A 21,154-nucleotide genomic window follows, 5' to 3' on the forward strand; every position below is an offset into this window, starting at 1 on the left:
CATTCTAGAGCTCAGTATGCCCTTTAAATACTTATAATTAATTAATAAATAAAATCTTTAAAATAAACAGATAAATAAATTCCAATAATAACCAGATGCAGTGGTGAATAACTGCAATCCCAGCTACTTGGCATGCTGAAGCAGAAGGACCACAAATTCAAGGCCAGCCTCGACAACTTAGTGAGACCCTGTGTAAACTAAGAAATGAAATGGGGTTTGATGTAGCTCTGTGGCAGAGCTCTTTTAGGTTCAAGCCATAGTACATGAATAAATAACTAGATAAACAAATACTGACAATAAATCCACAATTAAACCACTTTCTTTTGACCCAGTTCTGACTTTTTACCTCTGTTTGTTGGGTTTGGGTTAATCCTACATTGTGACACTTTTGAAAGTGGACATTCTTCTGATTTGGAAATAAAGGCACTGACAAACTAGGTTTCTGTGATGTGAATGGAAGAACAAAGTTCTCAGAGGAGGAATTGAAATATGATAGAACCCTGAGGGAAGAAGAAGGTTAAGAGCTGCCTCTCACCCCTCCACTTCAGGGTTGTTACCTATTCTGCTTCACACAGGGTCTATTCTAAGTATACCTAAAAATTATCTATTTAGAAGCTGTAAAAATTGTGTTCCTGAGACAGTGGTACTAGACTTAAAGTTGGGTAACTCAACACATCTGCACAACCAACCTAAATTTACTTTTCCTCAAATTTGCTTTTCCTGACTTACGGCATTCCCATTGTAAGGAAGAGCAAGTATTCAGCTGTCCTGTTCAGGACCCCACATGATCACTGAAGTTCATTCATCAAATTATTATATATTAAAATATATATATGAAATTCAGTGCTCCTGAATTTCAAGGTGCTTCTCTTTGCAGTCTGTTACATCTTACATTAGAAGACCCAAGCTGCTTTTGGCACCACAGATTGGTTTGAATTTTCTAGTATTTTAATATAAATGGAATTATATAATATATACTCTTTTATGTCTGGCTCCTTTCATTAAGCATTATGCTTTGGAGATTCTTCCATGCTGATGTATAGCTAATGTAATGTAGGTTATGGTGTTTTATTGCAGAACATTCCATATTTAGTTTATTCTTTCACCTCTGGGTGGAAATTTGGTTTTTGTTTCCCCTACGTTTGTAATATATCAACATTGTTTTTATTAATTGCATTCTAATGGCAATTACAATGATCACACAATGCAGTAATTTTAAGTACTTAAAATCCTATGGATATGGGAAAACTTTAAAAGTTCAATCTAAATCAAATCTATATATTTTTTATTTTTTTAATTTGTTTTTACTTTTCAAGTGGTGGATTCTTTAAATTCTTTTTTTTGCATTACAATTCTTAATACACCTTTATACCATAATGTATCATGTCTCTGATTATATATAAGGTATGTTGAAACCAAATTCACATCTTCATACATGTATTTTGTATTAGATATTAATTTTTTCATACTGGGGATTGAGCCCAGGAACACTTTACCACTGAGCTGTATCCCCACCCAGTCCTTTCTATATTTTAGAGACAGGGTCTTGCTAAATTGCTGAGGCTGGGCTCAAACTTGTGATCCTTCTGCTTTAGCCTACTGAGTAGCTGGAATTACAAGTGTACACCACCACCCCTGGTTTATGTATCAATTTTAAAATGTGAATTTGAAAAATAGTAAACAAAAATAAGCCTTTTTTAAATAGTAATATCTCCTTTGCTTACTTTTTGCCATCTAAAATCTGAAGTCTGAGTTTTAGTTCTGCTTTTCACTCCTATATTTTAAAACTTTTATTTATTATTAATTTTATGGTACCAAGGACTGAACACAGAGGTGCTTTAGCACTGAGCTACAACTCCAGCCCACCCCTTTTTTTTTAAATCTTGAGACAAGATCTTGCTAAATTAATTGCCCTGGCTGGCCTCAAACTTGTAATCCTCTTGCCTCAGGCTCCCGGGTCTCTCCCTAGTCACTGGATTTCAGGTGTGGGCACCCAGTTATTTTTTCTCTATTCTCCTTTTATGCCTTACCTATTTTTTTTCTCATTTCTTGTTGATTTATGGTATAATGATGAAAGATAAGACTAGGACTTGGATTCAATACCAAATTTTATAATTAATTAGTCATGTGATCTAATAAAATAATTTGCAAAATGGGGGGGGGGTATCATTGCTTTGTGTAGTAGGCTAAATGATAATTCCTAGAACAAAACATCCACACCCTAATCCCTGAGGCCAGTGATTATAACCTCAAATGGTAAAATATGTGGTAAATTTGAAAGGAAGTATTTATCTTGACTTATTTGCAAGGGCCCTAAATGCAGTCATTTAGTACCCTCATGAGAGAATGGCAGAAAGAAATTGGGAACGTACACAGAAGAGAAGGCATTATAAAGACAGAATAGAGGGGCTGGGGGTGTGGCTCAAGCAGTAGCGCGCTCGCCTGGCATGCGTGCGCCCGGGTTCAAATCTCAGCACCACATACAAAGATGTTGTGTCCACCGAAAACTAAGAAATAAATATTTAAAAAATTCTCTCTCTCTCTCTTAAAAAAAAAAAAAAAAAAGACAGAATAGAGGAAGAGACAGTCACCACAAACAAGGACAGCCACCAGAAGCTGGAAGAAATGAACAGATTCGCTCTTACAGCCTCTGGAGGGATTGTGGTCCTAGTAACCTCAATTTTGGACTTCTGGCCTCCAAGACTGTTAGAGAACACCTATCTATTGTTTTAAGCCACTAGGTTTGTGGTAGATAGTTACAGTAGCTGCAGTTACCCTGGTTGTCTCCCAAGACAAAGTTAAGGAATGTATAAATGCTTTGTAAATTAGTGTGCTATGCAAACACAAGCCCTCCTTACTGGTCACTTTCCGTAGGATTCCAATACTATGCAAAGGGCTGTTATCATGGACCTTCTTCTTGAAAAAGACTTATGGGGAAATTCTCAGGACTCTGCTTGTATGCATCACACCTCCCCTTTATCCTCCTCCTCTTCAGATAAAGTTTATTGCAGGTAGTGGTGTGGATATTGCTAATGGTAGCAATGCCAAAAGAAATGAGTTACAACTACCTTGAATAAGTCTCTTGAATCTTGCTAGCAGTTCTCTTTCCTCTTTACTTTAAAATGTTAATCCAGGATTTAGAATGGGTTTTCTCAATAAGATTGATATTTGGGACTAGGTAATTCTTTATTGTGGGGATTATTCTGCATATTATATGTTTAGTAGCATCACTGTCCTCTACCCACTAAGATATTACCTAATATCTTCCCTATCTTTCTAAGCATACAGCTCTGTGTAGCATGTAGAATGCTTGTGTAGCATGTGTGAGGTATTTTGATCACCAGTACCACCAAGGGGGATGATCTGTCTTAGACCTAAACAGAGGATACATCTCCAACTAGCCTGCTGATTCATACTTACCTGAGCTTCTAACTGTCTCAGTGTTTCTCAGCCTATATTAAACAGTCCATTGGTGGCAGAATCCCAAGCTTCTGAACCTAATGGGATTGAGACCCAGGACCATTTTACACGTTTTGCAGATGATTCTTATTTAACTGATAAAAACTGGTTTTGATGAAATTCAGATCCATGTGAATTTACCCTATTCTCCTTTATTGGTGGAACTGGGAATCTGATCCCAGTTCCAACAAAGTCATTCACACTTGCTGCCAACTAAACAAATGGATGCTCCAGCTTAACCTCTGGCTGTGTTGACATTTCAGGTCTTGTATCTTCACTTACAGTACTGCTGTATCTCCTTCTGGGCCCCAAGAAGGAGACTGTGCACATACTCTCAGATTTCCTTAGATGTACACTCAGAACTCTCATGTTTGTCTCTATGCAGATGGACACTTGCTCTAATACAGTAGCTCTATTAATTTTCCCAACTTCCTCATATTTTTGTGTACATGCCTGCATTCTGGAATGCATTTTGTAACTGCCCTCAACCATGTATAAGATGGAGGGGAGGAGAGTACATGGTTTCAACAGTGATCTTTTATTATATAGGCTGCCAACTATTGGGTTACACTTTTTTTTTTTTTGGTACCAGGGATTGGACCCAGGGGCACTTTATCACTGAACCATATCCCCAGCCCTTTTCTTTCTTTTTTTTTTTTTTTTTTTTGAGATTGGGTCTAAATTGCTTAGGGCCTCATTAAGTTGTAAGTTGCAGAGGCTGGCCTTGAATTTGCAATCCTCCTACCTCAGCTTCCCAAACTGCCAGGATTACAGGAGTGCACCACTGCATCCGGATTAGTTTTCACATTTTAAAAAGGGCAAATTTGACTATACCCATCTCTGAAATTCTATTTAAATTACTTGGAATTTTGTGTATTGAATGTGGGTAGGATTAAGTGATAAGAGGAGGGATCCAAATTAGTTTATGAATCACTGAGAAATTTTTGACATATTAGAGGCAGCCTTTTATTCATTTCAGATTTTTTCCCTGTTGTGTCAACAGTAGTTAAATAACTAAGGTGCAGGAATTTAACTGGCAGTGGATACTGAGATGCCAGTAGTTTTTCTAAGCTGGAATTTAAACCCTGATTATAAGGCAATATTTAGATAGGCGTAATGGAGAACTAAAAGTATAGAAATTTTGTTAATTTTGATGTTAATATCTGAAATTATGGCAGCTTAACATCAATTATTAATTGAACTAAATAATTTAGGTTGTTTCCCAAAAGCTATCCTCTCACATTCCATTTGTACTTTTGCAGACATCTTATTTGATACTTAAAATAAGAGCCTGAATAACAATTTGAATGGAAGACAAGAATGATAATCTTAACCAATATTATTATTGACAGTGTTATCTTGGATTCATAAAGAAAGTGTTCCTCTTTTTATGGGAAATGGGAATGATTGTTGATTCTATTATATTGCTGAGAGGTAAAAGTACAAGAAAATATACATGAATACAATAATTAGAGCTAGCCCTTGCTCTCTTAAAAAAAAAAAAAAAGTAGTGAGAAAAAGGTTTGAAGAGTGAAATTGAGCCCTTCTTCCTCTTCTCCTTCCAAAATCTAATTAAAGTGACAAAAACAAGCAAAGTATAGCCGCACTAGAAAACAACAGTACCATCAATACAACAGCAATTTCTAGGCATTTTAAGATAACAAGTAGGTAGGATTTCAGGTGCCAGTGTAAACAAATCCCTAAGGTAAATGAAACAGAAACATGGAGGTCTCACCAATTCTGAGCAGTGCAGGTTGGTAACAAAGATTAACCTTGAGGTACCTGGAGAAATATTGGAGGGTGCCTGGGACAGGAAAGGGATTGGTACCAATGTACATAATTTGCTTTTCCAAAATTAGCATTTTCTTTTAAACTGAGGAAAGTTGTGATACGCTACTGCAGGATGGGGTTTTTTTTTTTTTTTTTTTTTTTGAGCTAGGTGCTTAGATTCTCAGCCCTTGCGCAACAGAAACAACCCTGCAGATGCCTAGGCCAGAACTTGGAGGTTAGAACTAAAGCAGATCTTTTTTTTAAAAGTTCTCTGCATTAAATAATGTGCACACATGGCTCAAAATTCCGTGGTGGCCACCAAGTGCTGTTATCTCAGAGCTTCCCAACCTGGTAGTGGTGGCCGGTATTAAATTGGTAGGTAATGCAGAGGGCAATCTTAATACATTATTCAAGCTGCAAGGCTCTAAAAACCTGTAGGGACAACAGGCAACCTGGGACATAAGATCACTCTAGTTATATAGGTGGGCTTATTTATTCCTTTTAGCTCTGTGTGTAAATAGGCAGTTGCCCAGAGAGCCGAAGCTCCCACTAGGAGTCTTTTCTGTTTATTCTAGTAAGCTTTGTGACTATTAGCATTTTTACATGTGCCATGATATATAAAAGTTTGACAAGTACTGTTTTTAACTAATCTCAACTATTAATAATATATGATATACATATACATTTTGGAAAGCGATGTTACCTTTGTTGAATCCCTGATTTAAAACACTTATCAGTAGACTGCATATTGATATGAAGCATGGACTCAAGCTAAGGATGGTCTCCCCTTTATCCCATGTGTAGCCACACATGCATACTTTCTTTTCATAATCCCATGAAATATACATCGAGAGACTCGACATTAAACCCTAAAACAAGCCTACATAAATGCAAAATAATCACAAGAAAATTAAGAAATTCACAAATATGTGGAATTTAAACACTACATTCCTAAATAACCAATATGCCAAATAAGACACAAGAGAAACATAAAATACATCAAAATGAATGAAAATGAAGACAACATACCAAAATATGAGATACAGTTAAGCAATGCTTACCAGATATATATTTCTGCTAATTCCTACAATATAAAAGATCACAAAATATATAACCCTAACTTTATACCTTACACAGCAAAAAAAGCAAACTAAGCCCAAAGCAATTGAATGGAATTAACAGTTAGAAAAGTGAATAAAATAAATAAGAGAAAATCCATGAAATTGGCACACTAAGCTAAAAAAAATTTCAAATTAACAGAATCAGAAACAAAAGAGGAAACATGACTACTGGATGTACAGAAGTTAAAAAGGATTATAAAGAAGTACTATGAACATCTTTATGCCAATAAATCAGATAACATATGAAACGGGGAAATTTTAATGATACAATCTGCTGAAGTAATGGTATAGCTGTTAGGAAGGTGGAGAAGGAAGCAAGGTGGAAGAACAGAGACATTACCTTTTTGAAAGTTGAAAATATTTTCTAAAGTGAATAGAATAAGAAAATGAAATCTAAATGTTAAAGTTATACAGGCTATGGAAAATCTAAAAATAAAGCTAAGAAAAATTTAGGAAAGTAATGTTTCAATGATGAAAATTTTCAATACCTTTGAAGATAGTATACATGAGTAATAAAGGTACATCACAACAAAGAAGACCCGAAGTCAGAAGTGGCTAGATTGTAAGGTTGGAAATGGGAATGGGAGAGCAGGAAATGAGATTTGCCTTTCTTCTGTGACCTTTGTGATCTGTCTTTATAGATTTATTATTAAAGTTTTTAAGTAGAGAATTTAAATATCTCCACGTTTAGAGGAAAAGAAAAGCATCATGAACAGAAGTTGCTAATCTCAGAAGAGAATGCAAACTCCATTTGATGGGGTTTTAACCAGTATATACATGTCTGAATGTCAGGTACTTTTTCCTTTGTTTTGCAGTGCTGAGAGTGAATCCAGGTCCTTGAACATGTGCACATTCTTGGCAAGAGCTCTACCTCTAAGTACAACTCTAGCCCTTGAGTGTAATGTAGAAGTTCTTCAGATTTTTTTTTACAGATTTTGGAATGTGTGTGAATGTGTGTGTGTGTGTGTGTGTGTGTGAAGTGGGACCCAATTCTACAAAAATTCATTTTTATTTCATACATACCTTTGTACATATAGCCTGAAGGTAATTTTATACAGTATTTTAGTTCGCCTGTTTCAACTATCACACAGTACTAGGTAGACTATTTTTCATTTGTGGTATCATGTCAGTGCTGTTTCAGATTTTAGAGCATACTGGATTAGAGGATATTTGGGGTTCCCAAAATTCATTTCTAATATTGTATTCCCAGAAGGAATTTACAACTTCATCTCAAAAAAATCCATATATATTCATATATTTCTTTTTCTTAGACATCACATATATAAATCAGAAACCATTATACAAGGCTGACTTATATGATATTTATGGTGATTTTAAATCTCTCTGGAATCCTTTTTGGGGGTTAATTTAAATATTTAGCTCCTTAGCCAACAAACATTCTGAAACATAACAAAAGAATGGTTGTTTTACATCAAATATATAACCAGGGCTTTAACTATCAAAAGTACCTCACTTGTGAACAATGTGAGAGACTGATGATCCTTGCTTTGTGAAGTTTTACTTTCAGTTTGGAAAGTTTTACAAATTTAAAGTAATATATTCATTTCCTTATTCTTTCTAGAAGCTTAATTTAAAAAAAAAAAAGGTTGGTGCTGGATACTATGAAGGAAGGAGAGTGGCTGGGAGAACAGGAAAAGTAAATCCTTATAGCAAACATCGGTACAACCAAGAGAAATGATGAATGTTATCACTTAATGATATAAAAACAATATTTTAATATAAACTGGTGGTGATAAATTTTAGGTATAGCAAATGTGAGGAAAAAAATCAAAATTTTCTTGTTTCATTAAATCCACTCATAGTATAGTAATACCAGTTTTTAAATTCAGAAATCTAAATACAAACATTCAGAGTTAACTATAAAAAATAATATACACCTTGTTTTTTTTAAAAAAAGGGGCATTTCCCCTAAAGTAGTTAGCCAAAATCAAGAGCAAAATTACATGATTAAAACTGGCTGAAATTGCATACATCAGGGAAAAAAAAACAACCTTCTCTCCCCTCATAAAAATTATTCAAAACACACTGCCATTCCAATGAACAAATGTATAAAAATCCAATTTATACAAAAGCATAAACATTGCTTCACTTTATTCTTCATCATCTTTCCTTTCTAGCACTCATTAGCTCCTACAGCATCTACTTTGTTGGGCCAAATTAAGAAATCTAAAAAGTGCTGGGCGCAGTGGTGCACACCTGTAATCCCAGTGGCTTGGAAGGCTGAGACAGGAGGATCTCAAGTTCAAACCCAGCCTCAGCAACTTAGTGAGACTTTGTCTCAAAATAAAAAGGGCTCAGAATGTGGCTCACTGTTTAAGCACCCCTGGGTTCACTACTTTGTACCAAAAAAAGAAAAGTGGAAAAAAGTAAGACTTTGTATGAATAGTCACTGGTTATTGATGCTGAGTTATTGTTTATAAAAACTTATATATGGACGCCATGTGGTATATGGCATCCAGTCTTCCACATGTACTTACATTTATTAAGAAAGGCTAGGAAATAAGATTATTATATTATTTAAGGTATTAACAATGACCTTCTTTTACAAATAAAACCTGATTTATAAAGTGGCTTGTTCCAGTTATTTTCATTGTTCTACACCTTTTTTTCCATTATAAACTATAAGTACTTGAGAAATTACAAAACACCTAACTTCCCAATAAATTTTGGAAGGTTTAATTTAAATGAATATAAAATAATTTATGAATTTAAATGGTAAGAGCTCAGGAGAAAGTTTCCTGCAGATTAATTACAAATGTTTTTATGTTACATTTATCCTGTAGATTTTACATAACTCATTTCTCTATTTCTCTTATTCTATAAAATTCACACTGACTCCCTGAGCTCATATGAAGCACAGAACAATGACTTACAATTTTCATTCTCCTAAGGATGGTATCTAATTAGTACTATTCTAGATGCCACAGAAATTAGGGCTCAATTCTCTCCTAGAAATCTACTTGAGAAAGACTGATAAAGCACTAGCATACCTTGTCCTCTTTCCTCTTACCTCTAAACTACTCTGGCCTCAAATCCATGGAAGCTATTTTAGTAATGGCAGACTTTGTCCTATATTCAAATCCATAGGGAAAAGTTTGCAAATATCCATTTTTATACATTGAAACCTTATTTCCTCTGAAACTATATTTTAACCTTTAGTTCCTATCTTTGTCAAATTCAGTATGTAAACAAGTTATTTTTGTGACATTTTACTTATTTTCCATTCATAATAAAAAAAAAATCTCCAAAGTTACTGAACCTGGGGGCACATACATACCTATAATCCCACCAATTCAGGAGGCTGAGGCAGGAATATCATAAGTTTAATGCCAGCCTGGGCAACTTAGTAAGATACTGCCTCAACAATAAAAAATAAAAACGGCTGAGGATATAGCTCAGTGGTTGAGTGCCTTTGGGTTCAATCACCAGTGAAGCAACCAAAACCAAAACCAAAGCTAAAATCAATCTTCAAACTCTGGAAACCTAGAGTCTACAATTCTTAAGGATTTTGAATAATATATAAAGTACATATAAATTCTGACTTAGCCTATGTCTTTGAACTGATCTTGAAAGATGAATTATTCTGCCCAAAGAGGTGGTGATTTTGAAATTGTTTGCATGACCTGCCTAATAAAATAAAGAAATATTAAGTAACAATAATTCCCAACTACAGTGAGGTTTCTGTGATATTGCTTGCTAGAAACTTTCAAGGTACATTTTATTGAGCCATAGCACATAATTTAAGAAACTCTTATTTCACATAAAATGGATCTTTTTCATTATACTGCAACATAATTTGAGACTGAAGATTACTTTCCTTGCTAACACAGAGGAGCAATTGTTTAGCTTCTATAGCTTATGTAGCTTTTTCTCTTAAGATGAGTGACAATTCTAAAACAAGAACATCTGAAGCAGCTGAAAAAAAAAAACATCTTAAAGTAATAATACATGTGAACTTTAGTCACACCGCACTATGCTATAAACCATGAGTTGGCAAATTTTATCCATAAAGGGCCAGACAGTACATAGGATTTCCACACTACAGTCTTGGTAGCAACCATTAACTTTGTCATGGTAGCACAAAAAAAGTCATACATAATAAGGAGATGAACATGGGTGTGTTGCAATAAAACTGTGGACATTAAATTTCATATTAATTCACATTCATAGTCTTCTTTTTTAAAAAACATTTAAAATATAAATAAAATTATTAATTCACAGACCATGAAAAGCAGGTAGGGGACTAGATTTGAATCATATACCATAGTTGGCTATCTTTTATAAAAATCTTTATATTTATGCAAAATGCTTCAAATTCCTGACATTGGAGACTTGAATTTTTTAGATTTCTTATTTAAAAATCTGACCACAGACAAGTTTGTGAGTGTGTATATGTGTGAATAAATATATTAACATGAAAGAGAAAAAATAATTCAGAAAAAATAAAATTCCCTACTTAAAGAAACAAAAACTGTAAAATCAATGTTTCATTTTAAAATACATAATCCACAAACATATAAAATGAAAAATTATAATTTTTATTCTATGCGATATAAAATAATATGCATAGATTTGAGACATAATTTCTTAGTTTTTACTTTAGGTAAAAGAAACACAATGAAAAAAAGGTTTATAAATCTCTCAGTCCCTTTATAAAAATTTACTGTTGAAACCAACTGTTACTTACATGTACAACCACCAACTCTGAATAAAATATGAATTATAGCTAGGAATTGGAATTTACCTAGAAGAGCTCTAGCTGCTTTTTAAAAAATGCATAATTACTTCATAGAACACTGTGTCATCTATAATATGAAAAGAAACTCCTGCTTCCATATAAGGAAACAATACTTTTTCCATAATTGTCTTCCAGTATTAAAAAACTTCATAGACTGATTTACCTTTATTAAAGGTAAAATGATGCACTGCTACATTTGTATGGATTATCTTGATTCTCAGTAGTTCTTAAACACAAAATAAAATTTTGCGTGAACTTTCATCTGTTTAGGTTTTCAAAAATACTAATACAAAATGTATTCAACTAGCAGAAGTCCATGGGCTAAAGAAAAAGGAATTGAATATAAAATGTTCACCAACTTTATCCTTTCTAGTTTTACACAGCTTCAGGTTATTGAGACCTAATTGGTTGGTTGTGCCTAATCACCACAAACATAGCCCCATCTTTTATCTTAATACTCCCCAATGCCATCTTTTGTTTGGTTCTTCATTTTGCGACGTATAAGATCACTTCGTCCAACTTCAATCATTTGTTCTTCCCAAGATTTCATTTCGTTATCATAACGAATTTTATCATCTTTAGCAAGTTGAATATATACCTGAAAAAAAGGAAAATTGTTAAAATAATTTATTTAAAAATGAGCTATTAATTTCTGGACTATTTCCATATATACATAGAAATTGAACTGGGCACAGAGCCTATAATCCCAGAGACTTGGGAGTCTGAGGCAGGAGGACTGCAAATTCAAGCCCAGCATCAGCAACTTAGCAAGGCCCAAAGCAACTTAATGAGACTCAATCCTCAGCTACACCCGCCTCACCCCACCCCTGAAAAGAAAGAAATTCTTTCACTATTCTATATGTAAAAAGGGGAAATGCAGAAGGAATGTTTTCATGAGATGTTAGATGAGAAAAAGGTTGAGAAAACTTTTACAAGTGTTAATGAAGTTACTAAAATTTTGGGGATTGAGGTATGAAAGGTGGTAAAAGCAGGGTAGGACAACCATTGATTAATAGTGGATAATCTTAAGATTACAAGTAACCCTGTTTCAAATACCAATTGTATTTGTAGTCAAAAACTACCAAGAAAAAAAGCTAAATTTAGTTTAATAATATGAAAATAAGTTTAAAATACTATTATTAGCAATATTGGGCTGCTTTTATGTGAATGAAGTCTTGACCTAATATATGCTCTCACAGATATTCTAATTAGACCCTGGAGACTAAAAACCATAATACTTACTTGCTTTTGAGAACTAGGCAGGTTTTTCCAAGTTTCATTTACATATTTCAGCTTTGCCTAAAAAACAATATATATTTAAATAGCAAAATATGGAGACACTTCAGTGACGAAAGAAAAATCTATTCATTCCAACAACAAAAACTCAGGTATCAATAATTATAGACAAAGCTATACCAGTTAACTTTTGTTTCTAAACAAAAACTAACAACTATTAAAATTTTCAAAAATGAATGGAATGAGGGTACTGTCTTTTTTTATTCAAAAATATTAATATCCAGGTATAACCTACATCTGTCATGGGCTAACTTTAAAGACTTGTTTTTATTTCTTCCCAGTAGATTTATGTTTTATTCTAAAATTTGTGCCTATATGGTTAGGTATAGTCACAGGAAGAATACAAGTACTTAGCTGAACTTAATTATGTGATCTAGAAAAAGTAATTTTACTTCCCTTAGCCTTGGTTCTCCATCTATAAAAATTAAAGGAATAGAAAGACACTTACTTTTGTTCCCTCCTGCAACCCATTAAACTAAATTTTTAAACATAAAAATTTATGAACAAAATTTACAAAAGTTGACAAATGCAAAATTTTGGAAACTGAAAAGCAGATGGAGAAGTGCTAACTGGCTTAACTGACCCAAGAAACTTGGCTGCTAAGGGCAATGGGAAAAACCTACACCCAACCTGATTTATTTATTTATTTTTTTTTAGAGAGAAAGAGAGAGGGAGGGAGGGAGAGAGAGGGAGAGAGAGGGAGAGAGAGAGAGAGAGAGAGAGAATTTTTTTTTAAATATTTATTTATTTTTTTTTAGTTCTCGGCATACACAACATCTTTGTATGTGGTGCTGAGGATCGAACCCGGTCCGCACGCATGCCAGGCGAGCACGCTACCGCTTGAGCCACATCCCCAGCCCCCCAACCTGATTTATAATGCAGAATTCCAAACAATTTGACAATTTGAGGACTGATTGAAACACTGTTTAAAAAGAGGCTAAATCCTCACATCATGGCAGAATCTAGGGTATTCATTCTCAAGAGTAAAATACAGTTACTCTGTGAAAACAAGGTATAGTTAAAAACAATAGCACCATGCAAAAACCAGAGATTGAACAGGTGATGTAGCTCAGTAGAAAAGTGCTTTTCTAGCATGTGAGATCCTAGGTTTAATACCCTGCACCCATAAAACATACAAATACACATTTAAAAAGAGAAAGATAGATTAAGTGAAAATGTATACAGTAACAGTATCCCAAGAGGGACAAAAAGAAAAAAAAAAAAAAGGCTAAAGGAAAACACAGTATAGATTCTCTGTTTTCTTAACAGAGAATCAATTCAGAAGAAATTAAAAAAACAAATGTTAGGGAGAGTCAGAACAAAGAAAAAGGGAGAAAAAAGAAGGCAGATCATACTCCAAGGACCAACAATCAAAATGGTTTTACATTTCTTAAAAGCAATACAACAAAATAGAAAAGAAAGGAGCAATACTTCTGAAAAATTTGAAGGATTGTGATTCACAAACAGAAATCCATGCCCAATCTAACATACATATATGAGGACAATGATATTTTTTACACATGTAAAACTTGAAAAATTAATCTCTCATGCACCCTTACTGGGGAAAATGTTATACTTGAAGCAGAATAAATTAAGAAGACAACAATAGAAACAAATGCACCACAAGGATGATGATAATAAAGGAAGAGCCCAGGATGTTAGCTGTATGAGTCATAGAAAACAACATTCGAACTGAAATAAACCAGAGGCTTCAGACTAAAACTGACTAAGTGTACTGAAAGCTAGTGAACACTGAAGTGTTTGGGGGCTGAATTATTGACAATTACCCCTCAAAATATGCAAACAAAACTGAAAGAGAGGAAAAGAAAAGATATAATCAAGTAACTTAAGGGGAAATAAGTTTTGCAAGAAAGAAGAAATAATTTTAGCATATGGTACAGCTGAGCTGTGACTAGGACTCACATAATGATATAAATACACTTAATACTTGACTATATTACTATATTGGGAGGTGGAGAAAATGGAAATATGTGAAGAGTGGAATCAGATTTAAGTGTTTATCTGAGATAATGGAAGTAATGCTTAAAGTATAAGATAAATACTGTTTATAACTGAAAAAATTCAAGAACCTATGATAGATATTAAGGATGTATTTTTTTTTTTTTAATTCACATGACCAGGATCATCCCTGGACTGTTAAGATTGAATAGACCAATCCTTCTGTTTTTATTAAGTATTCCACATATTTTTTTTTAAAGAGAGAGAGAGAGAATTTTTTTTAATGTTTAGTTTTCGGCGGACACAACATCTGTTTGTAAGTGGTGCTGAGGATCGAACCTGCGCCGCACGCATGCCACGCGAGCATGCTACCGCTTGAGCCACATCCCCAGCTGGATATTAAGGATGTTATTGAGAGATATGGAGTTAAGGATCAGCTAAAACAGTGGAATGTTCTTGTGGAGTAAAGAATGTAAAAGGGCAGTGAAAACTGCTTTTTCATATCAAACCTAAAAGAATATTTTGACTCTATGAGGATATATAACCAATATTTTTTAAATAAATAAAAATGATATAGTCAAGTTATATTTCAATTTCCAGGGATAAGGCCCAGGAATTAATTTTCCTAGGTGAGACCAAGGCATAGTCAGAATTGAGAAGCACTAATTTGGAAGGACTGTCCAGCATAGAATTGTCCAGTATAGAAAAGATAATAAAATTACAGAACAAGTTCAGAAGATCTATATTCAAAAAAATAAGTGTTATGGAGACAGAGATATTGATAAGAAAACTATGGAGATACTGATAAGAAAACCAAACCCAAGGTAGGTTAATGACTGAGCCAAGTTCCAATTAAAAAAATAGATAAGCTAGTATTTCAGTCATGTAGAGCCATAGAAATTCAATTTAAAATCCCAAAGGAAATAATTAAGTCAAAGTATACAGCCAGGAAAGACTGAGCAACATATATACATTATTTAAGCATATGATAAACATAGGTAGAGTACCAAAACTTTCATTTCCAATGGACAAGGATTATGGATCTTAACATTAACTTTTTATAATGCCATATTATATAAGGAAAAATACAATTGCCCCTTTGGAGCTCCTAAGAAGGAAAAAATGAAAAGACTAAGCCCCAGCAGTGACTGACAAGCTGTTTTTTTGACACATTCATATGATGACATTCGCATGTATAACACATTCCTATGGGCATAACCAAAATTTTATTAAAGGATGTAACATGAAGCAATAGGTTATACTTAATTCCAAGAATAAAACATTATAGCTCTACTCTCATTCTTTCCAGTGTTCATAAAACAGTTGAGAACCGTTGGGCTAGAAAAGTCTCCACAAGAACATTAACAACTCTATAAATATGAAAATTCTGCTTTTTAAATTTAAAAAGTTGGCAAGGTGTGAATGTATTGGCAACTACATTTTCAGGTTAACTATATGTGGTAAGAAAAAAGATTTTTCTTTTCTTTCTCCCTGTTCCCTACTCCCAAGCACTGGGACTGAACTCAGGGCAATGCATGACAGACAAGCACTCTATTACCACTGAGCTACCCACAGCTTCAAAGATTTTTCTTTAAGAGATCCAGTAAAGAGGACCTTTTCAAAAGAGCTTAACTAAGGGGCTGGAGTTGTACCTCAGTGGTAGAATGCTTGCCTAGCAAGAGTGAGGCACTGGATTAGATCCTCAGCACCACATAAAAATAATAAATAAATAATATTTTATATATATATAAATATATATTATATATATATTTATATATTATATATAATATAATATATATTATATATCTATAATAGCTTAATTGTGCCAGTGTGGTGGCACATGGAAAAAAAAAAAAAAAAAAAAGGACTGGGTATGTGGCTCAGTGGTAAAGCACCCCTGGGTTCAATCCCTAGTATGGAAAAAAAGTAAAAATAAGAAAAGCTTAATTTCTGTAACTTACTAATTCCCTTTACCACCTGATATGACACCCTTGAATTTCCTAAGTAATTTTTAAATTAAAATAAAAATCTAAGAAAAAAATGCAGTTCAGTTTACCTGTGATGAACCATCCTTAACTTCTTGGAAGCTTTCAGATACAAAAATGTTATAAGCTGAGCGAGGTCTTTTTGGTTTTCCAAGCATTGTTAACTCCTGAATAAAAAATAGAGGGGAGGGTCAGGTATAAGTTTTAACCTCTATAAGACTTAATTTTACTTATAGAAACCATTCATTACTACATATTATAATTAAAATGTCATAGTTTTATATAAAGTATGTGATTATTACATCTTGTCAGAATTTGTTGATGGCACTACATTTTAAAAATTGTAATAGATTTTATGAATTATTTTCCAAACATATTTCCTTTACATTTTATTTTCATGGTCTCTATAGACTGAATAACTGAGCATATAAATATGAAACCTTTTTAAAGGATATAACAATCCCAGTTACATGCATTTCAACTTTTTTTCAAAAGAAGAGTATTTCAGTGATACTCACTCTTTTTTTTATTAAAGCTTTCTTTTTTAAACGTTTTTGCATGATTTCTTTTTCCAAAGATATCATTTGACTTGGAGTTAGCTGTTCCTGAATTCTGTTTATCTCTTCTTTGTATGCTTGCCAGTCTGCCTTATAAGCATCTTCATACATCTATAAGTTAAAAAAAAAAAAACGTCAACAAACTATTGTTGGCAAATTCAACATAGCACATCTGCCAGAGAAAGAAAACTACATGACTTCAGATGAAGACAGACTGAATAGTGGGAGAATAATGTGTTCTGAGATGTCTTTTTCATATACTTGCTAAACAAGGTAAGAGCATATTGCCAATCATTTACCTTCATTCCTATACATCGATACTCTCATCGTTTATGTATATCAGAGGTATAAAGTGCCTTTGTTGATAGTGTTTAAAAAAATGTGGGCCATCTGGTCCTCTAAATAACATGACAATTGTTCCCAGTTGTAGAATAAATGGCCAACAATGTTGAAAACCTATGTGCTTACTTTTTTCTGTGATTCAGGAAGTTCCCTCCAAAGCTCAGCAATTCTTCTAATTAGTTCTGATATTTTCATATCTATGAATTGGAATAAAATGAAATAAGATGTCACAGTTTTATATCTCAGGATTTCTTTCTTTCTTTTGGTATTGGAGATTGAACCCAGGAGCTCACAAGCTACTACTGAGCTATACCTTCAGTCCTTTTGTTTTTGTAATTTTATTTTGAGACAGGGTCTCATTAAATTATCCAAACTGGCCTCAAACTTGCCTTCCTCCTCCCTTAGCCTCCCTAGCACTTGGGATTACAGGCATGAGCCACTATACCTGGTTCTTGGGATAAATTTCTAGACTTCTAGGAAAATAGACTCTTTTAGCACTAAAAATCAACTTATATTTCAGACACATCTATACCATACTTAATAACAAGATTTAACTTTTCTTATCCAACAAATTTAATGTAAATAATCTAAAACTTTATATGACATTAATGTCTGTTCTTTAAAACTAAATAGATTTGGGCTGAGGCTGTAACTCAGTGACAGAGAGCTTGCGTAGCATGTGTGAAGCACTGGGTTCGATTCTTAGCACCACATAAAAATAAACAAATAAAGGCATTCTGTCCATCTACAACTACAAAAAATAAAATAAAACAAAAAACAAAAACCTAAATAAGACTTTAAAAATAAAGAACAGATCAACAAAAACAGTCCTTAAAAACTGACTACTTTCAAGTAGCTGGGTAATCAACTGCTTCAAGTGTTTTACTTTCATTATATTTCAAGTCTTTCAGGAATTACTAAGTTCATAAAACCTGATCAAAACACAAAATATAGTCTTAATTCATATAACACATCTTGTACTTCAATTACATAAATATCATTTGAAAGAAAAGTATTCTAAAATTAATACATGATTCTTCATTTCCATCCTTGTCTTAACTGGAATGATGGGGAGCAACTGAATTAATAACTACCTGTTAGTCTCAAGTCTATAATGTGAACATTTGTTATTATTGTTCTTCTGATTTTCACAGGTGACCTTGTGAGGTACTGAATGTAAAAGGGCTTTAAAAATCATAAGCAAAAATTAGTTATTATTAATTTAGCCTATAACTTTATAAAACCCCAAATGATAGACACTATAGCTTTTCTAAGGAGTTAACAGATCTCCTATTTGGGTATCTTTTTTTCAGGAACTCAGAATTGAAAATATTTTTGAAATTTGCAATAATTTGCATACAGCTTTACAAATTACAGAACAGTTCTATATAAGTTATTTCACTGCAACTGTATGAATACCCTAAAGAAGAATAAGCAGACAACTAAGCAAGAGATAACCTGATGTGTCTGTGACCATGTAAGCCAACCACAACAGGCCCCAAACTGAGTTTTTGCATCCTCTTGTTTGGGTGTTTTCCACACTACAGGTTATTTTAAAAACATTTTCATTAGTTCCCTTTTATATTTAAAGCATTTCTATTTGATATAAAATTACATTTCCTATTTTACAGATCCAATAAAATAATTGTTCCAGTAGTCACTAAATGCTTTGGTAGTACAAATCCAGGTTTGCAATTTAACTCTTAGTGGCCTTTTTATTACATAATAAGAATACAAGCCCCCAAATTCCTTACCTGGGTTCTGAGCTTTAAATATGGGTAGCTGTTCTTTAGAAAATCGAAGGTATGAACTCATAGGTTTCTTAGGATAACTATCCAAGGTGGATGAAAACCACTTCGGAAAATACACGAAACTACACATAAGTAAAAGAAAATAAATAACCATGTCAGGTATTTAATTGCCAATATTCATAGGTACATGAGCACAGATTCCAAATAAGATGTCATCGAGAAGCTATATATCAGACACCTTCAACAACAATGCTACTGACTTCTTTATCTGTTGGGGTTGTTTGTGGTATTCAAGATTAAATCCATGGCCTTGTGCAGACGGGACGAGAGGTGCACCACCAAACTACACCCCTATCCCTAAGAAATGATTAGAAACCCTGCTCTAGACAAGGGGAAGAGCCCTGAGGGCTTAAGTCTGAAAGCTGCTACCTTGTAGAATGGAGAGAGCATCTATACTCCAGCTCCTGGACTCACCTTCCCCCTGCCTAGATGCTGGCGAGAGATTCTGGGGGACAGGTGCTTTATCAGGGGACAGGTGCTTTATCAGAGGACAGGTGCTCTAAGGTTGGCCGACAGGTCAGAGTGGGAGGAGTGGGGGAAGGGGCAGGGAGGGGAGCAGGAAGCAAGGTACGAGGTACTAAAGATATAAGGCTTAGTCGCAAAGCCACAGTAGATTTGGCAAGGTCGAGACTGAATCACAGGGCCAGCTTGGCTCTGGCCTCCAAAGAGAGGCAGAAAGTGGAGGACAGTGTTTAATTTCCAGCCCCGAGACGTTCTGGGCCCCGCCAAGTGCGGGAGCGCGGTCTTACCTGAAGGGTGAGCGCAGACGATTTCCACAGCCGGAGCACAACTCCATTCCAGACTTTCCCAGGTCCCTCAGCACGCCCCACACTCCCCGGAGCAGCGCCATGGCGGCGGTGATGGCCGACAAGGCAGTGGCCGGGCCCAAATCCCGGAGGACCCTCCTCAGAAAAATCTAACGGCCTCAACAATGACAACTCGCTGCGAGTGGCCCGACTGGATTTGTTATCATGCCCGCCACTCGCGAGGCACTATGGGAAGTCAGTGAACATCCGGTCGGGACTTAGGGGGCGGGACGGGGCTGATCTGGCGCCGGCGCCGGAGGGAGTCCCCCCGGTGGGCGTGGCCAAGGGAAGGAGGAGGAGCGTCGGGGCAGTGAAAAGAAACTGCGGACCTCTAGCCTGCGGAGGGCCGGGGCCTCGAGGGGGCGCTGCTGAGCCGCCGCTGCCCCGGGCCGCCCCCCGCAGTTGGTTGCAATGCGGGGCCTGGGAGTTGGCGGAGGGACAGCGGTGGCCTCGCCCCTAACAAGCAACAGCAAGCGTCGGACAGTGACGGCCTAGGGGCTGGCTGTACGTAACAGACAGTCTTACAGCGAGGGTACCCGACAGCTGTGCAACGCGTTGCTCTGGCTGCTGTGCCCCTCGGTTCAAGCCCAGAAACGGTTCCAGGAGACTAGGGAATCAGTAAACCTATAAATGCAGATTCCCGAGACTTGCTGCAAAGTTAAGTCAGTCTGTCTTTGTGGGGGCTCTAGAATCTGCGTTTTAAGCGAATTCCGCTAAGTCTAACAAGTTCTAATGCCAGTGGTCTTGGGACTACATTTAATGCAAACTGGATTTCGGCTTCCATCTGCTGCACAGTCTTGACTTCTAGCCCTGCTTAATTTGAGCGGAGGAGACTTTTTCACAGATGTCATTTCTAGTTTCAGCATTAACATTAATGCATCAACGTCTTGTCCTGGGAAAATCGTATTCCCTTGCCAAGATTTATTTTCTGCCTCTGCAAATGAAGATGGGCTCTAGGTGAGTTTTCCCAACGAAAGCCCCGAGAACGTGTGACAATTACACCTTGAGATAGTGATTGATGTACAATTTTTGGTTTGTGTTGTACAAATACCATTTCCTGTATACGAAATGACCTGAGAAAGATAAGGAAAATCTAGATATCTAAGAGCCCTTCCACCATTTAAATGCCGTTATTTAAAAGATAAAACACTTCTTGAGACAGCTTGTGTTCTATTGAATAGTTGTTGTGTAAAAAAAAAAAAAAAAAATTCTTACGGTAATATTGAGTGGAGTATTGCCTTCCTGTTGCTTCAAAACATTGGCACTTTGGAGCTACAGAAGACTAAGCC

General features: G+C 35.2%; 1 protein-coding gene across 1 annotated transcript; it reads right to left on the bottom strand.

The window, feature by feature from the left end:
- Nucleotides 1-7,340: 7,340 nt before the first annotated feature.
- Tfam (transcription factor A, mitochondrial) lies at nt 7,341-20,129 on the bottom strand. Its single transcript, XM_027931244.2, has 7 exons — nt 19,809-20,129; nt 19,003-19,121; nt 17,375-17,445; nt 16,868-17,017; nt 16,421-16,516; nt 12,352-12,408; nt 7,341-11,707 (listed from the first exon to the last, which is right to left on the bottom strand). Exons 1-7 carry the CDS (start codon nt 19,907-19,909, stop codon nt 11,561-11,563), a joined length of 741 nt encoding a protein of 246 aa, XP_027787045.1. The 5' UTR covers nt 19,910-20,129; the 3' UTR covers nt 7,341-11,560.
- Between the last annotated feature and the right edge of the window lie 1,025 nt (nt 20,130-21,154).

Source organism: Marmota flaviventris, chromosome 4, assembly GCF_047511675.1.
Source record: "Marmota flaviventris isolate mMarFla1 chromosome 4, mMarFla1.hap1, whole genome shotgun sequence".
NCBI classification, from domain to species: Eukaryota; Metazoa; Chordata; class Mammalia; order Rodentia; family Sciuridae; genus Marmota; species Marmota flaviventris.